This window comes from Somniosus microcephalus, chromosome 6 (assembly GCF_052327205.1).
Source record: "Somniosus microcephalus isolate GS21.2 chromosome 6, FLI_Smic_1.0, whole genome shotgun sequence".
NCBI classification, from domain to species: Eukaryota; Metazoa; Chordata; class Chondrichthyes; order Squaliformes; family Somniosidae; genus Somniosus; species Somniosus microcephalus.
The window spans coordinates 160,248,657-160,268,846 of record NC_140992.1 but is presented as its reverse complement, the minus strand read 5'-3'; the positions used below and the strand labels follow the sequence as shown (position 1 = coordinate 160,268,846).

The 20,190-nt window shown below is 45.7% G+C and overlaps 1 protein-coding gene across 3 annotated transcripts in view; it reads left to right on the top strand.

Moving 5' to 3' along the window:
* The window catches only part of dnaaf1 (dynein axonemal assembly factor 1), a 185,127-nt gene that overhangs the window by 124,465 nt on the left and 40,472 nt on the right, over positions 1 to 20,190 (top strand). For 2 of the 3 annotated variants that reach the window (XM_085990903.1, XM_085990902.1), the window contains exon 10: positions 15,002 to 15,413. The exons of the other annotated variant lie outside the window; for it this stretch is intronic. In XM_085990903.1, coding sequence (XP_085847029.1) covers positions 15,002 to 15,413 — 412 coding nt within the window. The remainder of the gene's footprint in view (positions 1 to 15,001; positions 15,414 to 20,190) is intronic. 3 annotated transcript variants of the gene reach the window in all.

Sequence of the window (20,190 nt, the reverse complement as noted above, 5' to 3'; positions counted from 1 at the left end):
TCATGGGTGACTTTAATCTACATATAGATTGGGCCAACCAAATGAGTAACAATACTGTGGAGGAGGAATTCCTGGAATGTTTACGGGATGGTTTCCTGGACCAATATGTCGAGGAACCAACCAGAGATCAGGCCATCTTAGACTGGGTATTATGTAACGAGAAAGGATTAATTAGCAATCTTGTTGTAAGAGGCCCCTTGGGTCGGAGCGATCATAATATGATCGAATTCTTCATTAAGATGGAGAATGAAGTAGTTGACTCGGAGACTAGGGTCCTCAATTTAAATAAAGGAAACTATGATGGTCTGAGGAGCGAGTTGGGTAGGATTGATTGGGGAATGGCACTCAAAGGGTTGACGGTGGAATGGCAAACATTCAAATGGATGAACTACAGAATTTGTTCATCCCAGTTTGGCATAAAAATAAAACAAAAAAGGTGACCCAACCATGGCTAACAAGGGAAATTAGGGATAGCATAAGGTCCAAGGAGAGGGCATATAAATTGGCCAGAAAAAGCAATAATCCTGAGGATTGGGAGCAGTTTAGGATTCAACAAAGGAGGACAAAGGGATTAATTAAGAAAGGGAAAATAGAATATGAGAGTAAGCTTGCAGAGAACATAAAAACTGACTGTAAAAGCTTTTATAGATATGTGAAGAGAAAAAGATTGGTGAAGTCAAGCGTAGGTCCCTTGCAGTCAGAATCGGGGGAATTTATAACGGGGAACAAAGAAATGGCAGACCAACTAAATACATATTTTGGTTCTGTCTTCACAAAGGAGGACACAAATAACCTCCCAGAGATGCCGGGGAACATAGGGTCTGATGAAAGGGTGGAACTGAAAGAAATCAGTATTTGTAGGGAAATGGTGTTAGGAAAATTGATGGGACTGAAGGCCGATAAATCCCCAGGGCCTGATAATCTACATCCCAGGGTACTTAAGGAAGTGGCCCTAGAAATAGTAGATGCATTGCTGGTCATCTTCCAGAACTCAATAGACTCTGGAACGGTACCCATGGATTGGCGGGTAGCTAATGTTACCCCACTATTCAAAAAAGGTGGTAGAGAAAAGGCGGGGAATTATAGACCGGTAAGCTTGACATCGGTAGTGGGGAAAATGCTAGAGTCCATTATAAAAGATGTAATAGCAGAGCACTTGGAAAGCAGTGACTGGATCGGACAAAGTCAACATGGATTTACAAAAGGTAAATCATGCTTGACTAATCTACTGGAATTTTTTGAGGATGTAACTGGTAAAATAGATAAGGGAGAACCAGTGGATGTGGTGTATTTGGACTTTCAGAAGGTTTTCGATAAGGTCCTGCATAAGAGATTAGCGTGCAAAATTAAGGCACATGGGATTGGGGCAAGGTATTGACTTGGATAGAGAACTGGTTGGCGGACAGAAAGCAAAGAGTTGGAATAAACGGGTCGTTTTCCGAGTGGCAGGCAGTGACTAGTGGGGTACCGCAAGGCTCAGTCCTAGGACCCCAGCTGTTCGCAATATATATTAATGATCTGGATGAGGGAATTGGATGTAATATCTCCAAATTTGCAGACGACACAAAGCTGGGGGGGGGAGGGTATGCTGTGAGGAGGATGTCGTGAAACTCCAGCACGATTTGGACAGGTTGGGTGATTGGGCAGAAACATGGCAAATGCACTATAATGTGGATAAATGTGAGGTTATCCACTTTGGTGGCAAAAACAGGAAGGCAGATTATTATTTGAATGGTAATAGATTGGGAGAAGGGGAAGTGCAAAGAGACCTGGGTGTTCTTGTACACCAGTCGCTGAAGGTAAGCATGCAGGTGCAGCAGGCGGTTAAGAAGGCAAATGGTATGTTGGCCTTTGTAGCAAGAGGGTTCGAGTACAAGAACAAGGATGTCTTGCTGCAGTTGTACAGGGCCTTGGTGAGACCACACCTTGAGTATTGTGTGCAGTTTTGGTCGCCTTACCTGAGGAAGGATGTTCTTGCCATGGAAGGAGTGCAGCGAAGATTCACCAGGCTGATACCTGGGATGGCAGGAATGATGTATGAGGAGAGATTGTGTCGATTGGGCTTATACTCACTGGAGTTTAGAAAATTGAGAGGGGATCTCATCAAAACCTATAAAATTCTGTCAGGCCTGGACAGACTAGATGCAGGAAGGATTTTTCTGATGGCCGGGGAGTCCAGAACCAGGGGTCATAGTCTAAGGATAAGGGGTAAGCCATTTAGGACTCAGAGAGTGGTGAACCTGTGGAATTCTCTGCCACAGAGCGCGGTGGAGGCCAGTTCATTAAGTATATTCAAGAAAGAGTTGGATATATTTCTTAAGGCTAAAGGGATCAAGGGATATGGGGAGAAGGCAGGGACCGGGTACTGAATTTGGATGATCAGCCATGATCTCATTGAATGGCGGAGCAGGCTCGAAGGGCTGAATGGCCTACTCCTGCTCCTATCTTCTATGTATCTATGTATCTATGATCATGTATAAAAGTTAGCTAGTCAACTCTTGTACAAAGCTATTTCAGTATTCATGCAGATAAAGAGAAACGAGATTGACCTTTAACAGAATTGTTTTCATTCTTTGGCCAGATGTCATTAGCAGTGCGGTTACCCAATAGTTCTGCAATATATTGTTCTGGCAGGTTGTGATTAACTTAATTGCAATAGGTCAGAAGATTACGTTAGTTGCTGCTGACTCGGTTTTAGTCCACAGGCAATGGTACAAAAATACATTAGATGTCAAGTATCCCATCATGCACTAGTAAGGGCAAAATCATATTTCCACAGCGGCGATGTCTATGTCGAAACGTCTGAGCTTCCGGCCAATGATAGCAGTACGGCGTTCCGGTCTGTCGCTGTTGGGGTTGTCCATGAGGGTCCTGAGGTTCCAGGTCCCAAACTTCATTTTAAAGGGTGGAAGATGCCTGTGCGCGAATATCTTTTAACGTGGGGTGGCCGTTGCACACCAGCTACCACACAGGCTTGACAGAGCAAGGTCTTGGTCCAAAGGCAAGAGGATCCAAGATGATTGGATACCAGGCTCTGCTACATTGGCCTAGCACACACACACTATGACGGTTGACAAATGCGCTATGATGGTAGACAAGCAATGGCTAGCATTTAATGAATGAATACATGATTTACAACAAATGTACATTCCTTTAAGGCGCAAAAACCCCACAGGAAAAGTGGTCCAACCGTGGCTAACAAGAGTAGTTCAAGATAGTATTAGATCAAAGGAAGAGGCTTATAATGCTGCCAAAATCGGTCATAAGCCTGAGGATTGGGAGGATTTAAGAATTCAGCAAAGGAGGACCAAGAAATTGATAAAGAAAGGGACAATAGAATATGAGTAAACTAGCGAGAGACATAAAAACAGACTGTAAAAGCTTCTATAGGTATGTAAAAGGGAAAAGATTAGCGAAGGTAAGTGTGGGTCCCTTACAGGCTGAGACAGGAGAAGTTATAATGGGGAATAAGGAAATGGCAGAGAAATTAAACAAATACTTTGTGTCTGTCTTCACAGAAGAAGATGCAAAAAACTTCTCGGAAATAGTGGAGAACCAAGGGTCTAGCGAGAATGAGGAACTGAAAGAAATTAGTACAGTAATCCCTCCCCAACCGCGGGGGATACGTCCCTGAAAACCCCTGTGGTTAGTAAAACCGCGGTTGGCAAATACAGTATAAATGTGCAAATAACACAATAAAAAAGAATATAAAAGCAATAAAATCATGTTATTTACCTTAATCCTAAATTAAAAACCGCGTATACGCAAAATTCACTGCCGCGGTTGACAAAAATTGCCACAGAGAGGAAACCGTGCATACTTGAAATCCGCGTATGGCAAAACCACGGTTGGGGCGGGATTCCTGTATTAAGTTAAAAAAAAATAGTACTGGAGAAATTAATGGGACTGAAAGTTGATAAATCCCCTGGACCTGATGGCCGACATCCTAGGGTTTTGAAAGAGGTGGCTATAGAGATAGCAGATGCATTGGTTGTCATCTTTCAAAATTCCATTGATTCTAGAACGGTTCCTGCGGATTGGAAGGTGGCAAATGTAACCTCACTATTTAAAATAGGAGGGAGAGAGAAAACAGGGAACTACAGACCAGTTAGCCTGACATCAGTTGTAGGGAAAATGCTAGAATCTATTATTAAGGACGTGGTAACAGGGCACTTAGAAAATAATATTAGGATTGGGCAGAGTCAACATGGATTTATGAAAGGGAAATGTGTTTGACAAATCTGTTAAGAGTTCTTTGAGGTTGTAACTAGCAGAATAGATAAGGGGGAACCAGTGGATGTGGTGTATTTGGATTTTCAGAAGGCATTTGATAAGGTGCCACACAATAATTAATAAACAAAATTAGGGCTCATGAGATTGGCGGTAATATACTAGCATGGATTGAGGATTGGTTAACAGACAGAAAACAGAGTAGGGATAAACGGGTCATTTTCGGGTTGGCAGGCTATAACTACTGGGGTACCGTAAGGATCAGTGCTTGGGCCTCAGCTATTCACAATCTATATCAATGATTTGAATGAGGGCACCAAATGTAATATATCCAAGTTTGCTGATGATACAAAGCTAGGTGGGAGTGTAAGTTGTGAGGAGGATGCAAAGAGGCTTCAAGTGAGTATAGACAGGCTAAGTGAGTGGGCAAGAACATGGCAAATGGAATATAATGTGGAGAAATGTGAAATTATCCACTTTGGTAGGAAAAATAGAAAAGCAGAGTATTTTTAAATGGTGAGAGATTGGGAAATGTTGGTGTGCAGGGGGACCTGGGTGTCCTTGTACATGAATCACTGAAAGTTAACATGCAGGTACAGCAAGCAATTATGAAAGTAAATGGTATGTTGGCCTTTATTACAAGAGGATTTGAGTATAAGAGTAAAGGGCCTAGAAATTCAGTATCGCCACGTTTGGGGCGTTATAGTCGAGCGTGCGCAAAATTTAGCGCCCGGCGCAAAATTTAGCGCCCGGCGCAAATTATCGCCACCTTCAGCGAAATTTACTTGCTTTGCCCCAAGAGGTGCTTGGTGCGCTAAAGCAGATGCTGCACGACTGTCCTAAGGCGCTAAGCCGGAGAGGCGAGGCGCTACCACCGAGGGCGGGCGCAGCGCAGGTGTGGCCAGTTAGCGATTGCAGGCAGACACGCTGGCGCCAGTCACCTCTTAAAGGGTGAGGGTCGATTTGGCTTGCAGCCACGCCCTGCACATTGGAGCCCTGATTCTCGGCCTGGACAGACCTGCTGCCACATTCTAACGCCTAGGACCATGGAGAGGGCCAGGGAGTGAGCGCAGCGGTTCAGTGAGGGGGCCCTGAAGGTTCTGGTTGGCGCAGTGGAGCGCAGGCGATCTATCCTGTTTCCGGACAGTGGCAGGAGGCCGCTGCCCAACGAATATCGAAAAGCTTGGAGGGAGGTGGCACACAGGGTGACCTCCAGCAGCATGGTACCTAGGATCCCTGATGCAATGCAGGAAGAAGTTCAACGACCTCACTCGGGTTGTCAGGGTGAGTACCCTTTCCAGTACCCTCTTCATCTCTGCATGTGCACCTCACTTTATGGCCAAAGAGTCCTGAAAGCCCCAATGCCCAACCCTCATCCAACACCTATGGGCCTTTCATGAAACTCTCATGCACATTCACCACTTTACACACTGTAAGGGCTATTCGACCATGGGAGGCAGTGCAGCCAAGGCCAGGGCTTCACACTGTACTCAGAGCCCGTCCTTTCTCTTGCAGGGCAAGCTGGCGCAAAATAGGAGGCAGCAGCAACGGACCGGGGGAGGCCATCCTGACCTTAAAGACCTCAGCGATCTGGAGCAGCGAGTGGAACGGATGATTGGCCCCGTCGCCATTGGAGATCATGACCCCGTTCTGGACGGCAATGGTAAGGTCATCACCTTTTTGACCTCTCCTTCCACTTGTGCCTCACACCACCATCCTTTGCCACTATCGAACCAATACAGTGCATTGCAGCATTCATGCCTCCCTCGCTGCTGCCCTGTCCTCACGCTAAAGCAACTCTTGTACCTCCCTGCTTTCAGATGCTGATTTGCCAGGTGAGGAGGCGGGGCCTCAAGCTGCCACTGTGAGTGATTCTGAAGGCGAGCAGGAAGAGGAAGCCCGACCATCAGTGCCACCCTCAGCCGAGGCAGCCCATGGCCATAATGGGGACACGTCTTCCCTGGAGGGGAGCAGGGGGGAAGGGTCTGAGGAGGGTGAAGCTCCGGGAGAGTTTGGCCTCCAGTCCTGCTACAGTGAGCACAGAAGAGGTGCGGCTCCTCGCTGAAATGGGCGCCCAGGCGGAGCAGAGACACACTGAGCTCATGGCTGCAGTGGCAAGGATGCCTGACTCCATAGAGTCACTGGCAAGGAGTGTCCAGGACTTCAGGGCAGCACAGGCAAGGAGTCTGCAGGACTTCGCTGCAGCACTGGCAAGGAGTCTGCAGGACTTCGCTGCAGCACAGGCAAGGAGTCTGCAGGACTTCGGGGCAGCACAGGCGGCTTCCACGCAAGTGCTTAGTGGTGCCATGCAGTCAGTGGCTGGTCTGATGCAGACACAGATTAGGACCACACGAGCACTGACTGCTGCCACCCTCGCTGGATCGGGCAGGATTCGCCGGGGCCCTCTCCGTGCTGCAGCAGGCCAGCAGTCTGTGCTTCAGCAGATTGAGCCGCATGCTGCAGTGCTGCTCCGTGGGAGTGCCAGTGTGTTGTCCGACCAGGGAGTGCCTGTGCTCTGTCAGGATGCTGCCAACACTGTCACTCCTCCACTGCAGCTGCCATCACCCGTAGGACAGACTGCTGCCGCCCATGCAGAGTTGGAGCAGTCAGCAGCCGGGCCCTCCAAGCCCAGAGCTGGTCCAGGCCGCCCCCCAAGGGCATCTGCCGACTCACTTTCTGACACTCAGCAGCCTTCCCCCGGCCTTGCTGCAGCCACTGGGGTCCCATTGCGGAGGAGCTGCAGGGTGGGAAGGGGCCAATCTCGCAAGCGAAGCAGATCACCCTCGCAGGCCAAAAAGTAGGAGGTGTGGCAAAATGGTGTGAATTTTTTTAGTGAAGGCCGAGGATCATGGTCATTTTTGGTTAACTCTTTTGTTCATTGTCTCCAGGTTGTGAGAGCCAGTTATGTGTCTGACTTTTTTGGGGGGGTTCTCTGTATTTCTTTGTCATGCGGGAAGGGCACAGAGTTTGTTAAATAAATAATTGTCTTTATTCAGATTGTGCATGTTTCCTCTTTGAACTATTTGTTCCATTGACCGGCTCAGGGTTTGCGGAACCGTTCCATTCATGTTCTTTCAATGGCACAAGCCATTCCCTCAGAGGGGGCCTAGAACCGACTTGCAATAAGCCGCTGACGGACGGCCCTTGCACTTTGTGCCTCCCTCCCGTCTTGGTGCTCCTCCTCCTCCTCCTCCTCTGGTGGTGCTACAATGTCTGCTGGCAGTGGCTGAGTCCTGAGGATAGCCAGGTTATGCAGCATGCAGCACACTACAACGAAATGGGAGACTCGGTCAGGCGAGTACTGAAGGGCTCCCCCGGAATGGTCCAGACAGCAGAACCATTGCTTTAGCACGCCGATTGTGTGCTCAATGATGTTCCTGGTCGCTTGATGGCTGTCATTGCAAGTCGCATTGAGTTTAAGCAGAGTTTGGTAAGCGGCTGAAAAAGTCTTTTAAGTGCATTTACTGAATTTTAGTGAGTAAAAAAGTTAATTATTTGAAGTAAGTTTAATTTTTTAGAGTAAATTAAGCTGTTGGGGAGTTTAAACCGGAAGTAGAATCCGGGTATAAAAAGGGGCGGGCTTAGTGCAGTCGTGCTGAGTGCGGTCGCATTGAGTGTAAGTAGAGTTTGGTAAGTGGGAGAGTTCGGGCAAGTGGGAGGTGAGGGGGTGCTTTTTGCCCTGTTTTGCTTCCCACTCTCAGGCTAATCCAACACTGCGGAAGCGGAGCAGCGAGACAATTCAACCGGACAGGTCCCCCAGACAGCATTCACGAGGGAGGTTTGTGAACAGCTGATTGGTAGGTCCTCTTCCTTCTCTTCTATACCTTTAAGTTGGTAAGTCCTATTAAATAGTGGTGTAATATTATCATCTATATCGGGGCAGAGGGTCTTCATAACTAATAATAAGAAATGTAATTCATTACATAGATATGGGTGAACAGGTGATGTGTCACTGTTGCGAAACGTGGGAGCTGGTGGACCCCATTGAAGCTCACGGTGATTACATTTGCGATAAGTGTTTGCTGCGAGAGGAACTCAAGCTCCATGTTAAAGAGCTTGAGACCGAGCTTCAGACACTGCGACACATCAGGGAGGGGGAGAAGTTCCTGGACTCTATGTTTCAGGAGGTGGTCACACCTATGAAATTAATTACTGCAGATGTAGTCTGTGGTCAGGGACAGGACGGTGTGACTACGAGTGAGGAAGGTACAGGGATCCAGGATGTAGTGTTGAAGGAGCCGCAGCCCTTGCTCTTGTCAAGCAGGATCGAGGTTCTTACTCCCTGTGAGGGCGGGAGCGGGGACTGCAGGGAGGATCAGCAACCTGGCCACAGCACCGTGGTACAGGGGGCCATTCAAGTGGAGGGAGTAAAAAGAAATGTTGTAGTGGTAGGGGATAGTATCATTAGGGGGATAGATAGGGTTCTCTGCAGACAAGAGCGGGAGTCCCGAAGGCTGTGTTGCTTGCCCGGTGCCAGGGTTAAGGACATCTCTTCTGGGCTGGAAAGAAACTTGGAGTGGGAGGGGGAGGATCCAGTTGTCGTGGTCCATGTTGGTACAAACGACGTAGATAGGACAAGGAAGAAGGTTCTGTTAAAGGAGTATGAGCAGCTAGGGGTCAAATTAAAAAACAGAACCTCAAGGGTAATAATCTCTGGGTTATTACCTGAGCCACGAGCGAATTTGGCTAGGATAAATAAAATTAAAGAGTTAAATGCGTGGCTCAAAGACTGGTGTGGGAGAAATGGCTTTTGCTTCTTGGGACACTGGCAGCAGTACTGGGACGGGAGGGAGCTGTTCCGTTGGGACGGACTCCACTTGGCCAGTGCTGGGACTAGAGCCCTGGCGAATCATATAACTAGGGCTGTAGAGAGGGCTTTAAACTAATTATTGGGGGGAGGTTTCTAGAGAGCAAATAATAGAAATGACAACGAAGAAGGCCATAGACTTAGGTAGCAGTGGGGGAATTAAAAAACAGAACGTGCCAGGAAGGGACAGAAGGTATGGAGTAAAAGATAAAGTGGTAAAAGGGGAAAAAACAGGAACTAAGTGTCACAAAACATATTTGAAAGTTCTTTATCTGAATGCACGTAGCATTCGTAACAAAATGAATGAGTTAACGGCACAAATAACTACATATGGGTATGATCGTGTGGCCATTACAGAAACATGGCTGCAGGGTGACCATGACTGGGAATTAAACATACCAGGTTATTTAACAATCAGGAAGGACAGGCAGGAAGGGAGGGGAGGTGGGGTGGCTATGTTAATAAAGGATGGAATCACTGTAATACAGAGAAATGATATTGGGTCAAAGGAGCAGGATAGTGAAACAGTTTGGGTGGAGATGAGGAATAATAAGGGGAAAAAAACACTAGTGGGCGTAGTCTATAGGCCTCTGAACAGTTGCAACTCTGTTGGACGGAGTATTAATCAGGAAATAGTTGAGGCTTGTAATAAGGGAACAACTATAATTATGGGGGATTTTAACTATCATATTAACTGGACAAATCAAATTGGGCAGAGCAGCCTTGAGGATGAGTTCATTGAGTGTATTAGGGATGGGTTTCTTGAGAAGTATGTAACTGAACCGACCAGGGGGCAAGCAACCTTAGATTTGGTCCTGTGTAATGAGACAGGGTTAATTAAAAATGTCCTAGTAAAGGATCCCCTTGGAATGAGTGACCATAACATGGTTGAATTCCATATTCAATTAGAGGGTGAGAAGGTTGGATCTCAAACAAGCGTGCTGAGCTTGAATAAAGGAGGCTATGAAGGTATGAGAGCGGAATTGATTAGAGTGGACTGGGAAAATAGATTAAAGGGTAAGACGGTACATGATCAGTGGTGTACATTTAAGGAGTTATTTTACAACTTTCAAAAAATATATAATCCACTGAGGAAAAAAGGGTGTAAAAGAAAAGATAGCCATCCATGGCTAAGTAAAGTAATTAAGGATAGTATCCGACTAAAAACAAGGGCATATAGGGTAGCCAAATCTAGTGGGAGGATAGAAGATTGGGAAGTCTTTAAAAGACAGCAAAAAATAACGAAAAGATTGATAAAGAAAGGGAAGATAGATTATGAAAGTAAATTAGCAAAAAATATAAAAACAGATAGCAAAAGTTTCTATAGTTATATAAAAATAAAAAGGGTGGCTAAAGTAAATGTTGGTCCCTTAGACGATGAGACCGGGAAATTAATGGTGGGAAACATGGAGATGGCAAAAACGCTGAACAAATATTTTGTATCAGTCTTTACGGTAGAGGACACTAAGAATATCCCAACACTGGACAAACAGGGGGCTCTAAGGGGGAGAGGAGCTAAATACGATTAAAATCACTAAGGAAGTGGTACTTGGTAAAATAATGGGACTCAAGGCGGATAAATCCCCTGGACCTGATGGCTTACATCCTAGGGTCTTGAGGGAAGTGGCGGTAGGGATTGTGGATGCATTGGTAATAATTTTCCAAAACTCCCTGGACTCAGCAAAGGTCCCGGCAGATTGGAAAACTGCTAATGTAACACCCTTATTTAAAAAGGGTAGTAGGCAGAAGGCTGGAAACTATAGACCTGTTAGCCTAACATCTGTGGTTGGTAAAATTTTAGAGTCCATTATTAAGGAGACAGTAACGGGACATTTGGATAAACATAATTTAATAGGACAAACTCAGCATGGTTTCATGAAGGGGAAGTCATGTTTGACAAATTTGCTTGAGTTCTTTGAGGAAGTAACATACAGGGTGGATAAAGGGGAACCAGTGGACGTAGTGTATTTAGACTTCCAAAAGGCATTTGACAAGGTGCCACACAAAAGATTATTGCTCAAGATAAAAAATCACGGGATTGGGGATAATATTCTGGCGTGGGTGGAGGATTGGCTCTCTAACAGAAAGTAGAGAGTTGGGATAAATGGTTCATTCTCAGACTGGCAATCAGTAACTAGTGGTGTTCCGCAGGGATCAGTGCTGGGTCCCCAACTCTTTACAATCTATATTAACGATTTGGAGGAGGGGACCGAGTGTAACATATCAAAGTTTGCAGATGATACCAAGATGGGAGGGAAAGTAGTGAGTGAGGAGGACATAAATAACCTGCAAAGGGACATAGACAGGCTAAGTAAGTGGGCAGAGATTTGGCAGATGGGATACAATACTGGAAAGTGTGAGGTTATGCACTTTGGCAGGAAAAATCATAGAGCAAGTTATTATCTTAATGGCAAGAAACTGGAAAGTACTGTAGTACAAAGGGATCTGGGGGTCCTGGTGCACGAAACTCAAAAAGTTAGTATGCAGGTGCAGCAAGTGATCAAGAAGGCCAGTGGAATGTTGGCTTTTATTGTTAGGGGGATAGAATATAAAAACAGGGAGGTATTGCTGCAGTTGTACAAGGTATTGGTGAGACCGCACCTGGAATACTGCATACAGTTTTGGTGTCCATACTTAAGAAAAGACATACTTGCTCTCGAGTCAGTACAAAGAAGGTTCACTCGGTTAATCCCGGGGATGAGGGGGTGGTCATATGAGGAGAGGTTGAGTAGATTGGGACTCTACTCATTGGAGTTCAGAAGAATGAGAGGCGATCTTATTGAAACATATAAGATTGTGAAAGGGCTTGATCGAGTGGATGCGGTGAGGATGTTCCCAATGATGGGTGAAACTAGAACTAGGGGGCATAATCTTAGAATAAGGGGCTGCTCTTTCAAAACTGAGATGAGGAGAAACTTCTTCACTCAGAGGGTGGTAGGTTTGTGGAATTTACTGCCCCAGAAAGCTGTGGAAGCTACATCATTAAATAAATTTAAAACAGAAATAGATAGTTTCCTAGAAGTAAAGGGAATTAAGGGTTACGGGGAGCGGGCAGGAAATTGGACATGAGTCTAGGTTCGGAATGGTCATGGCCCTGTGGGTAGTGGAGCGGGCCCAGGGGTCGTGTAGCCTGGTTCTGCTCCTACTTCTTGTGTTCTAATTCTGTGTTAGATTTCAGGAGATGGTTTTATTCCTGTTCCTGGCTGGGGTGGAGATCGCCTTTACAGAAGGTAAGTACTGTAGAAAATATAGGGACAGAGTGATCTCCTGGACGAGTTTCGATCGCCTAGATGGGTCGGAGAGGAATTTCCCAGATTTTTTCTCCCAAATTGGCCATTGGGTTTTTTATCTGGTTTTTCGCCTCTCCCGGGAGATCACATGGGTTCGGGTGGGATGGAGAGTGATAGAAGATTTGAGGTTAGGATCAGATCAGCCATGATCTTATTGAATGGTGGAGCAGGCTCGAGGGGCCGATTAAAGGCCTACTCCTGCTCCTATTTCTTATGTTCTTATGTTCTTCAGCAGGGGTGCTGGGCGCACGGAGCGGGGTCATCAGCCAGGTGCACAAAGGATAGTCCTTGTCCCCGAGAAGCCAGACTCCTGGGTAAGCCAGGGCTTCGAAAAGGCCTGCCACAGAAGTCTGGCGCAGGATGAAGGCATCGTGGCTGCTGCCTGGAAAGCGGGCATTGACAGCTAGTATTAGCTGTCTGTGGTCATACACCAACTGCACGTTCAACGAATGGAACCCCTTCCGGTTGCGGTAATCCTCTTGAGGCATCCGCAAAGCCACATGCGTGCAGTCAATGACGCCCTGGACCATGGGGAAGCCCGCTATTCTTGCAAATCCCATTGCGCACTCTTGCTGCTTGCCCAGGGTCATGGGGAAGGAAATGTACTGACGTCTCCTTTTGAAGAGGGCATTTGTGACTTGGCGGATGCAGCAATGCACCGCGAACTGGGAGACATTGGCAATGTCCCCAGTAGCGGATTGGAAGGAGCCGGTGGCATAGAAGTTGAGAGCCACTGTCACCTTCACTGCCACCAACAGAGATGTCCTGCTCCTCAGCTGAGGCTGCAGATCTGTCTGAAGCAGGCGGCAGAGCTCAGTGACCACCTCCCTTCTGAATCGAAGCTTCCAAATACACTGCTCCTCAGACATGTAGAGGTAGGAGAACTGCTGGCGGTATACCCTGGGAGGGTAAGGCCTCCTGTGCCGACACCTGTTGGCCCTCCTCCGTCTGGCCATGATTGGCACTCTCTCTCGGCGTCTCTGAGCCCTCTCAATGCAATGGAGAAACCCAACGTTTCCACCCATTGCAGCCCCCATAATATGTGGCCACTCAAGGCTATGCCACTAAAAAATCAATCCAACTGCAAAGTTCTGGGCTGAAGCCAGAAGTACCTGTGCGAGCGCTGACTCAATGCAGAAAGCTCTCTCCCTTTGTCTCTCTGCAAATCTCTCTGTCTCTCACACAGAAGGAGTGGTCCAAAAATGGCTACCACTAAGAAGCCAGGAAGAGCCCCCTTTAAATAGCACCCCCCAACCCCACAGCGACTGGGAACCGTTCCAGCCAACCAGTCGCTGGGAGCGCCAGGCGGAAAGAAGGGGGGCGCCACTGAAGTTCTGGTTCGGGGCGCACCAAGGGCGTTGCACCATGAAATGATGTAAGGATCTGCACGCGCAGCTGAGCGGGCGTTGCGGTTTTGTGCCGCCGCTAAATGTCCACTCAATTTCGCGAGAGGCGCAGGTCTCGCCGCGCCCGGGCGCTAGCCGCTTCGCGCCCCATTTATCGCCCTCTTAAGGCACTAACGGCTGGCGCTAACAACTGAATTTCTCCCCCAAGATGTCTTACTGCAATTATATAGGGCCCTGGTGAGACCACACCTGGAGTATTGTGTACAGTTTTATTCTCCTTACCTAAGGAAGGATATACTTGCCATAGAGGGAGTGCAAAAAAAGGTTCACCAGACTGGTTCCTGGGATGGGGGGTTTGTCCTATGAGGAGAGATTGAGTAGAATGGCCTATATTCTCTAGATTTTAGAAGAATGAGAGGTTATCTCATTGAAACAGACAAAATTCTTAGAGCTTGACAGGGTAGATGCAGGGAGGATGTTTCCCCTGGCTGGGGAGTCTAGAACCAGGGGTTACAGTCTCAGAATAAGGTGTCGGCCATTAAGGACTGAGATGAGGAGAAATTTCTTCACTCAGAGGGTGGTGAATCTTTGGAATTCTTTACCCCAGAGGGCTGTGGAGGCTCAGTCGTTGAGTATATTCAAGATAGAGATCGATAGATTTTTGGATATTAAGGGATATTGGGATAGTGCAGGAAAGTGGAGATGAGGTAGAAGATCAGCCATGATCTTATCGATTGGTGGGGCAGGCTCATGCTCCTACTCCTGCTCCTATTTCTTATGATCTTACTTTACATACTAACCTTTTTTCCAAATTCTTTTGTATTTGTATATTTACATTGATTTCTACCTTCTCTACTTGCTCTTTCTGATTGCTTTGATTTTTTCCTGTTTACCCTCTGCCTTCCTAATTGTACTGACTTCCCTATTTATCCATTTTACCAGTGCATTAGCTTCCTTCCTTTTCAAATGCAGTCCATCCTTGTGGAATAGCTTCCATCTTCCCCAGAAGTGGTGCCAAACCCTAAAAAATTGATAAACCCCCCCCTCTACTTTAGTCACGTGTTGGCCTCAGGTTCTAAGTAGATTGCCACCAATAGTTGCTCTCCTGCTCTCTCCCAGAAACTTCAGCCCTGTTCTCATTAATGAGAAGACTGTGGTTTAATGACTGGGTTATGGTCATTGGCCAAAGTGGGTATTAAGGGGGCACTGTTTCATCTAAAGTGGGATAGAGGGGTCCTATAAGCCTTGTCAGCAGTTATTTCTGGGAGATAGTAATGTTCTCAAAAGTTTAACACAAGCATAAGAAACATTTCCCCCGTTTCTTTCAGACAGTCTATCGGCCAAAGATTGAGGTCATTGCTGCCGGCTGTGATGACAGTAACTCTGACTCGGAGGAGGGAGTACGGGTACTCATAGAGGAGATCATTGAGGAACCAAATGAAGAGAATTCAGCACAGCAAAAAGAGTATGTTTGTGTAGATGAGTCTGGCCAGAAGAAAGCAAATGGAGCGTTGGAAGAAGAGCCTGCGACACAACTAACCATCAGCAAATCAGGAAGCTTGTTAACTCGTGAGAGGAATCCAGAGACAGCAACACTTGAACGGAATAACAGCTCACTGATGGACTTCAACACCCCATTTGGGGAGGGTGAGGGAGACCAGCCTACGAGGATACTGATAGAGGAAAACTCCAGCCAGTCCAATACTGCAAACACAGAGAAAGTTAAACCTCCATGCCCAGGTAAAAGTACTGACAGCTGATACTGGGAAATATGATAACATAAGAACACAGAAACATAGAAGATAGGAGCAGGAGTAGGCCATTCGGCCCCTCGAGCCTGCTCCACCATTCAATGAGATCATGGCTGATCATCCAAATTCAGTACCCTGTTCCTGCCTTCTCTCCATATCCCTTGATCCCTTTAGCCTTAAGAAATCTATCCAACTCCTTCTTGAATATATTTAATGAATTGGCCTCTACTGCCTTCTTTGGCAGAGAATTCCACAGGTTCACCACTCTCTGGGTGAAGAAATTCCTCCTCATCTCTGTCCTAAATGGCTTACCCCTTATCCTTAGACTGTGACCCTTGGTTCTGGACTCCCCGACCATCGGGAACATCCTTCCAGCATCTAGTCTGTCTAGTCCTGTTAGAATTTTATAAGTTTCGATGAGATCCCCTCTCATTCTTCTAAACTCCAGCAAGTACAAGCCCAATCGACCCAATCTCTCCTCATACGTCATTCCTGCCATCCCAGGTATCAGCCTGGTGAATCTTCGCTGCACTCCTTCCATGGCAAGAACATCCTTCCTCAGATAAGGCGACCAAAACTGCACACAATACTCAAGATGTGGCCTCACCAAGGCCCTGTACAACTGCAGCAAGACATCCTTGTTCCTGTACTCAAACCCTCTCGCTACGAAGGCCAACATACCATTTGCCTTCTTCACCGCCTGCTGCACCTGCATGCTTACCTTCAGCGACTGGTGCACAAGGACGCCCAGGTCTCGTTGCACTTCCCCTTCTCCCAATCTATTGCCATTTAGATAATATTCTGCCTTCCTGTTTTTGACACCAAAGTGGATAACCTCGCATTTATCCACGGTATATTGCATCTGCCATGCTTCTGCCCAATCACCCAACCTGTCCAAATCATACTGGAGTTTCTCGGCATCCTACTCACAGCACACACGCCCACCCAGCTTTGTGTCGTCCGCAGACTTGGAGATATTACATCTAGTTCCCTTGTCCAGATCATTAATATATATTGTGAATAGCTGGGGTCCAAGGACCGATCCCTGCGGTACCCCACTAGTCACTGCCTGCCACTCGGAAAAAGACCCGTTTATTCCAACTCTTTGCTTTCTGTCTGCCAACCAGTTCTCTATCCAAGTCAATACCTTGCCTCCAATCCCATGTGCCTTAATTTTACCCACTAATCTCTTATGCGGGACCTTATCGAAAGCCTTTTGAAAATCCAAATACACCACATCCACTGGTTCTCCCTTGTCTATTTTACCAGTTACATCCTCAAAAAATTCCAGTAGATTAGTCAAGCACGATTTACCTTTTATAAAGCCATGTTGACTTTGTCCGATCCGGTCACTTTTTTCGAAGTGCATAAGAAGTAGGAGCAGGAGTAGGCCATTTGGCACTTCGAGCCTGCTCCGCCATTCAATAAGTTCATGGCTGATCTTCTACCTCATCTCCACTTTCCTGCACTATCCCAATATCCCTTGATTCCCTTAATATTCAAAAATTTATCGATCTCTTTCTTGAATATACTCAACGACTGAGTCGCCACAGCCCTCTGTGGTAGAGAATTCCAAAGATTCACCACCCTCTGAGTGAAGAAATTTCTTTTCATCTCAGTCCTAAATGGCCGACCCCTTATTCTGAGACTGACCCCTGGTTCCAGACTCTCCAGCCAGGGGAAACATCCTCCCTGCATCTACCCTGTCAAGCCCTGTAAGAATTTTGTATGTTTCAATGAGATCAGCTCTCATTCTTCTAAACTCTAGAGAATATAGGCCTAGTCTACTCAATCTCTCCTCATCGGACAATCCCCCCATCCCAGGAACCAGTCTGGTGCACCTTCGTTGCACTCCCTCTATGGCAAGCATATACTTCCTTAGGTAAGGAGACCAAAACTGTACACAAAACTCCAGATGTGGTCTCACCAGGGCCCTATATAATTGCAGTAAGACGTGTTTACTCTTATACTTAAATCCTCTTGTAATAAAGGCCAACATACCATTTGCTTTTGTAATGGCTTGCTGTACCTGCATGTTAACTTTCAGTGATTCATGTACAAGGACATCCAGGTCCCTCTGCACACCAACATTTCCCAATCTCTCACCATTTAAAAAATACTCTGCTTTTCTATTTTTCCTACCAAAGTGGATAACTTCACATTTCTCCACATTATATTCCATTTGCAATGTTCTTGCCCACTCACTTAGTCTGTCTCTATCCTGTTGAAGCCTCCTTGCATCCTCCTCACATCTTACATTCCCACCCAGCTTTGTATCATCAGCAAACTTGGATATATTACATTTGGTCCCCTCATCCAAATGATTGATATAGATTGTGAATAGCTAAGGCCCAAGCACTGATCCTTACGGTACCCCAGTAGTTACAGCCTGCCAACCCAAAAATGACCCGTTTATTCCTACTCTCTGTTTTCTGCCCATTAACCAATCCTCAATCCATGCTAGTATATTACCCCCAATCTCATTTTGTTTAATAACCTCTTGTGTGGCATCTTATCGAATGCCTTCTGAGAATCCAAATACACCATATCCACTGGTTCCCCCTTATCTATTCTGCTAGTTACAACCTCAAAGAACTCTTAACAGATTTGTCAAACAGGATTTCCCTATCATAAATCCATGTTGACTTTGCCCAATCCTATTATTATTTTCTAAGTGCCCTTTTATCACGTCTTTAATAATAGATTCTAGCATTTTCCCTACTGCTGATGTCAGGCTAACTGGTCTGTAGTTACTTGTTTTCTCTCTCCCTCCTTTTTTAAATAGTGAGGTTACATTTACCACCTTCCAATCCGCAGGAACCGTTCTAGAATCAATGGAATTTTGAAAGATGACAACCAATGCTTTCACTATCTCTATAGCCACCTCTTTCAAAACCCTAGGATGTCGGCCATCAGGTCCAGGAGATTTATCGACTTTCAGTCCCATTAATTTCACCAGTACTATTTTTTTTTACTAATACAGGAATCCCGCCCCAACCGCGGTTTTGCCATACGCGGATTTCAAGTATGCATGCTTTCCTCCCTGCGGCAACTTTTGCCAACTGCGGCAGTATATTTTGCGTATACGCGGTTTTTAATTTAGGATTAAGGTAAATAACATGATTTTATTGCTTTTATATTTTTTATTGTGTTATTTGCACATTTATACTGTACCAACCATGGTTTTACTAACCACAGGGGTTTTCAGGGACGTATCCCCCACGGTTGGGGAGGGATTACTGTACTAATTTCTTTCAGTTCCTCATTCGCGCTAGACCCTTGGTTCTGCACTATTTCCAAGAGGTTTTTTTGCATCTTCCTCCATGAAGACAGACACAAAGTATTTGTTTAATTTCTCTGCCATTTCCTTATTCCCCATTATAACTTCTCCTGTCTCAGCCTGTAAGGGACCCACACTTACTTTCGCTAATCTTTTCCCTTTTACATACGTATAGAAGCTTTTACAGTCTGCTTTTATGTCTCTCGCTAGTTTACTCTCATGTTCTGTTTTCCCTTTCTTTATCAATTTCTTGGTCCTCCTTTGCTGAATTCTAAAATCCTCCCAATCCTCAGGCTTACTACTGTTTTTGGCAACATTATAAGCCTCTTCCTTTGATCTAATACTATCTTGAACTTCTCGTTAGCCACGGTTGGACCACTTTTCCTGTGGGGTTTTTGTGCCTTAAAGGAATGTATATTTGTTGTAAATTATGTATTAATTCTTTAAATGCAAGCCATTGCTTGTCTACCATCATACCCTTTAATGTAGTTTCCCAATCTACCTTAGCCAACTCGCCTCTCATACCTATGTAGTTTGCTTTGTTTAGATTTAAGACCATAGTTTCGGATTTAACTAAATCACTTTCAAACTCAACATAAAATTCCTACATGTTATGGTCACTCTTCCCTAAAGGCCCCTTTGCTACAAGGTTAATAATTAAGCCTTTCTCATTGCACAATACTAGATCTAAAATAGCCTGTTCCCTAGTTGGTTCCTCAACATACTGATCTAGAAAACTATCTTGCATACGTTCCATGAATTTGTCCTCCGCACTATTACTGCAAATTTGGTTTGCCCAGTCGAGATGTAGATTAAAGACCCCCATGATTACTGTATTACCCTTCTTACATGCGCCTCTAATTTCCTGATTTATACTCTATGCCCTACATTACAACTACAGTTTGCGGGCCTGTAAACAATTCCCACCAATGTTTTCTGCCCCTTGCTTTTTCTTAGCTCCGCCCAAACTGATTCTACATCTTGATTTTCGGATCTAAGGTCCTTTCTCTCTACTGTCTTTATCCCATCCCTTATTATCAGAGCTACCCCTCCCCCTTTTCCATTTTGCCTATTTCTTCTAAAAGTTAAATATCCTGGAATATTTAGTCCCCAACCTTGGCCACTTTGCAACCACGTCTCCGTAATGGCTATTCGATCAAACCTGTTCATTTCTATCTGCGCTATTAATTACCCCACAGAAGAGAAGAAGAGATCAAACCTGTTCATTTCTATCTGCGCTATTAATTACCCCACAGAAGAGAAGAGATCAAACCTGTTCATTTCTATCTGCGCTATTAATTCATCTATTTTGTTGCAAATGCTTTGTGCATTCAGATATAGTGCCTTTAGCATTGACTTACTTCTCTTTTTCCCTGATGTCACCTTAGTTACTGATGCTTTGTTCCCCTCTCTGTCCCTTCCTGACCCATTCTGCTTATTTTTACCCAAAACTCTACTCTGCTCTAGAGCCTTGACATTTCTCTCA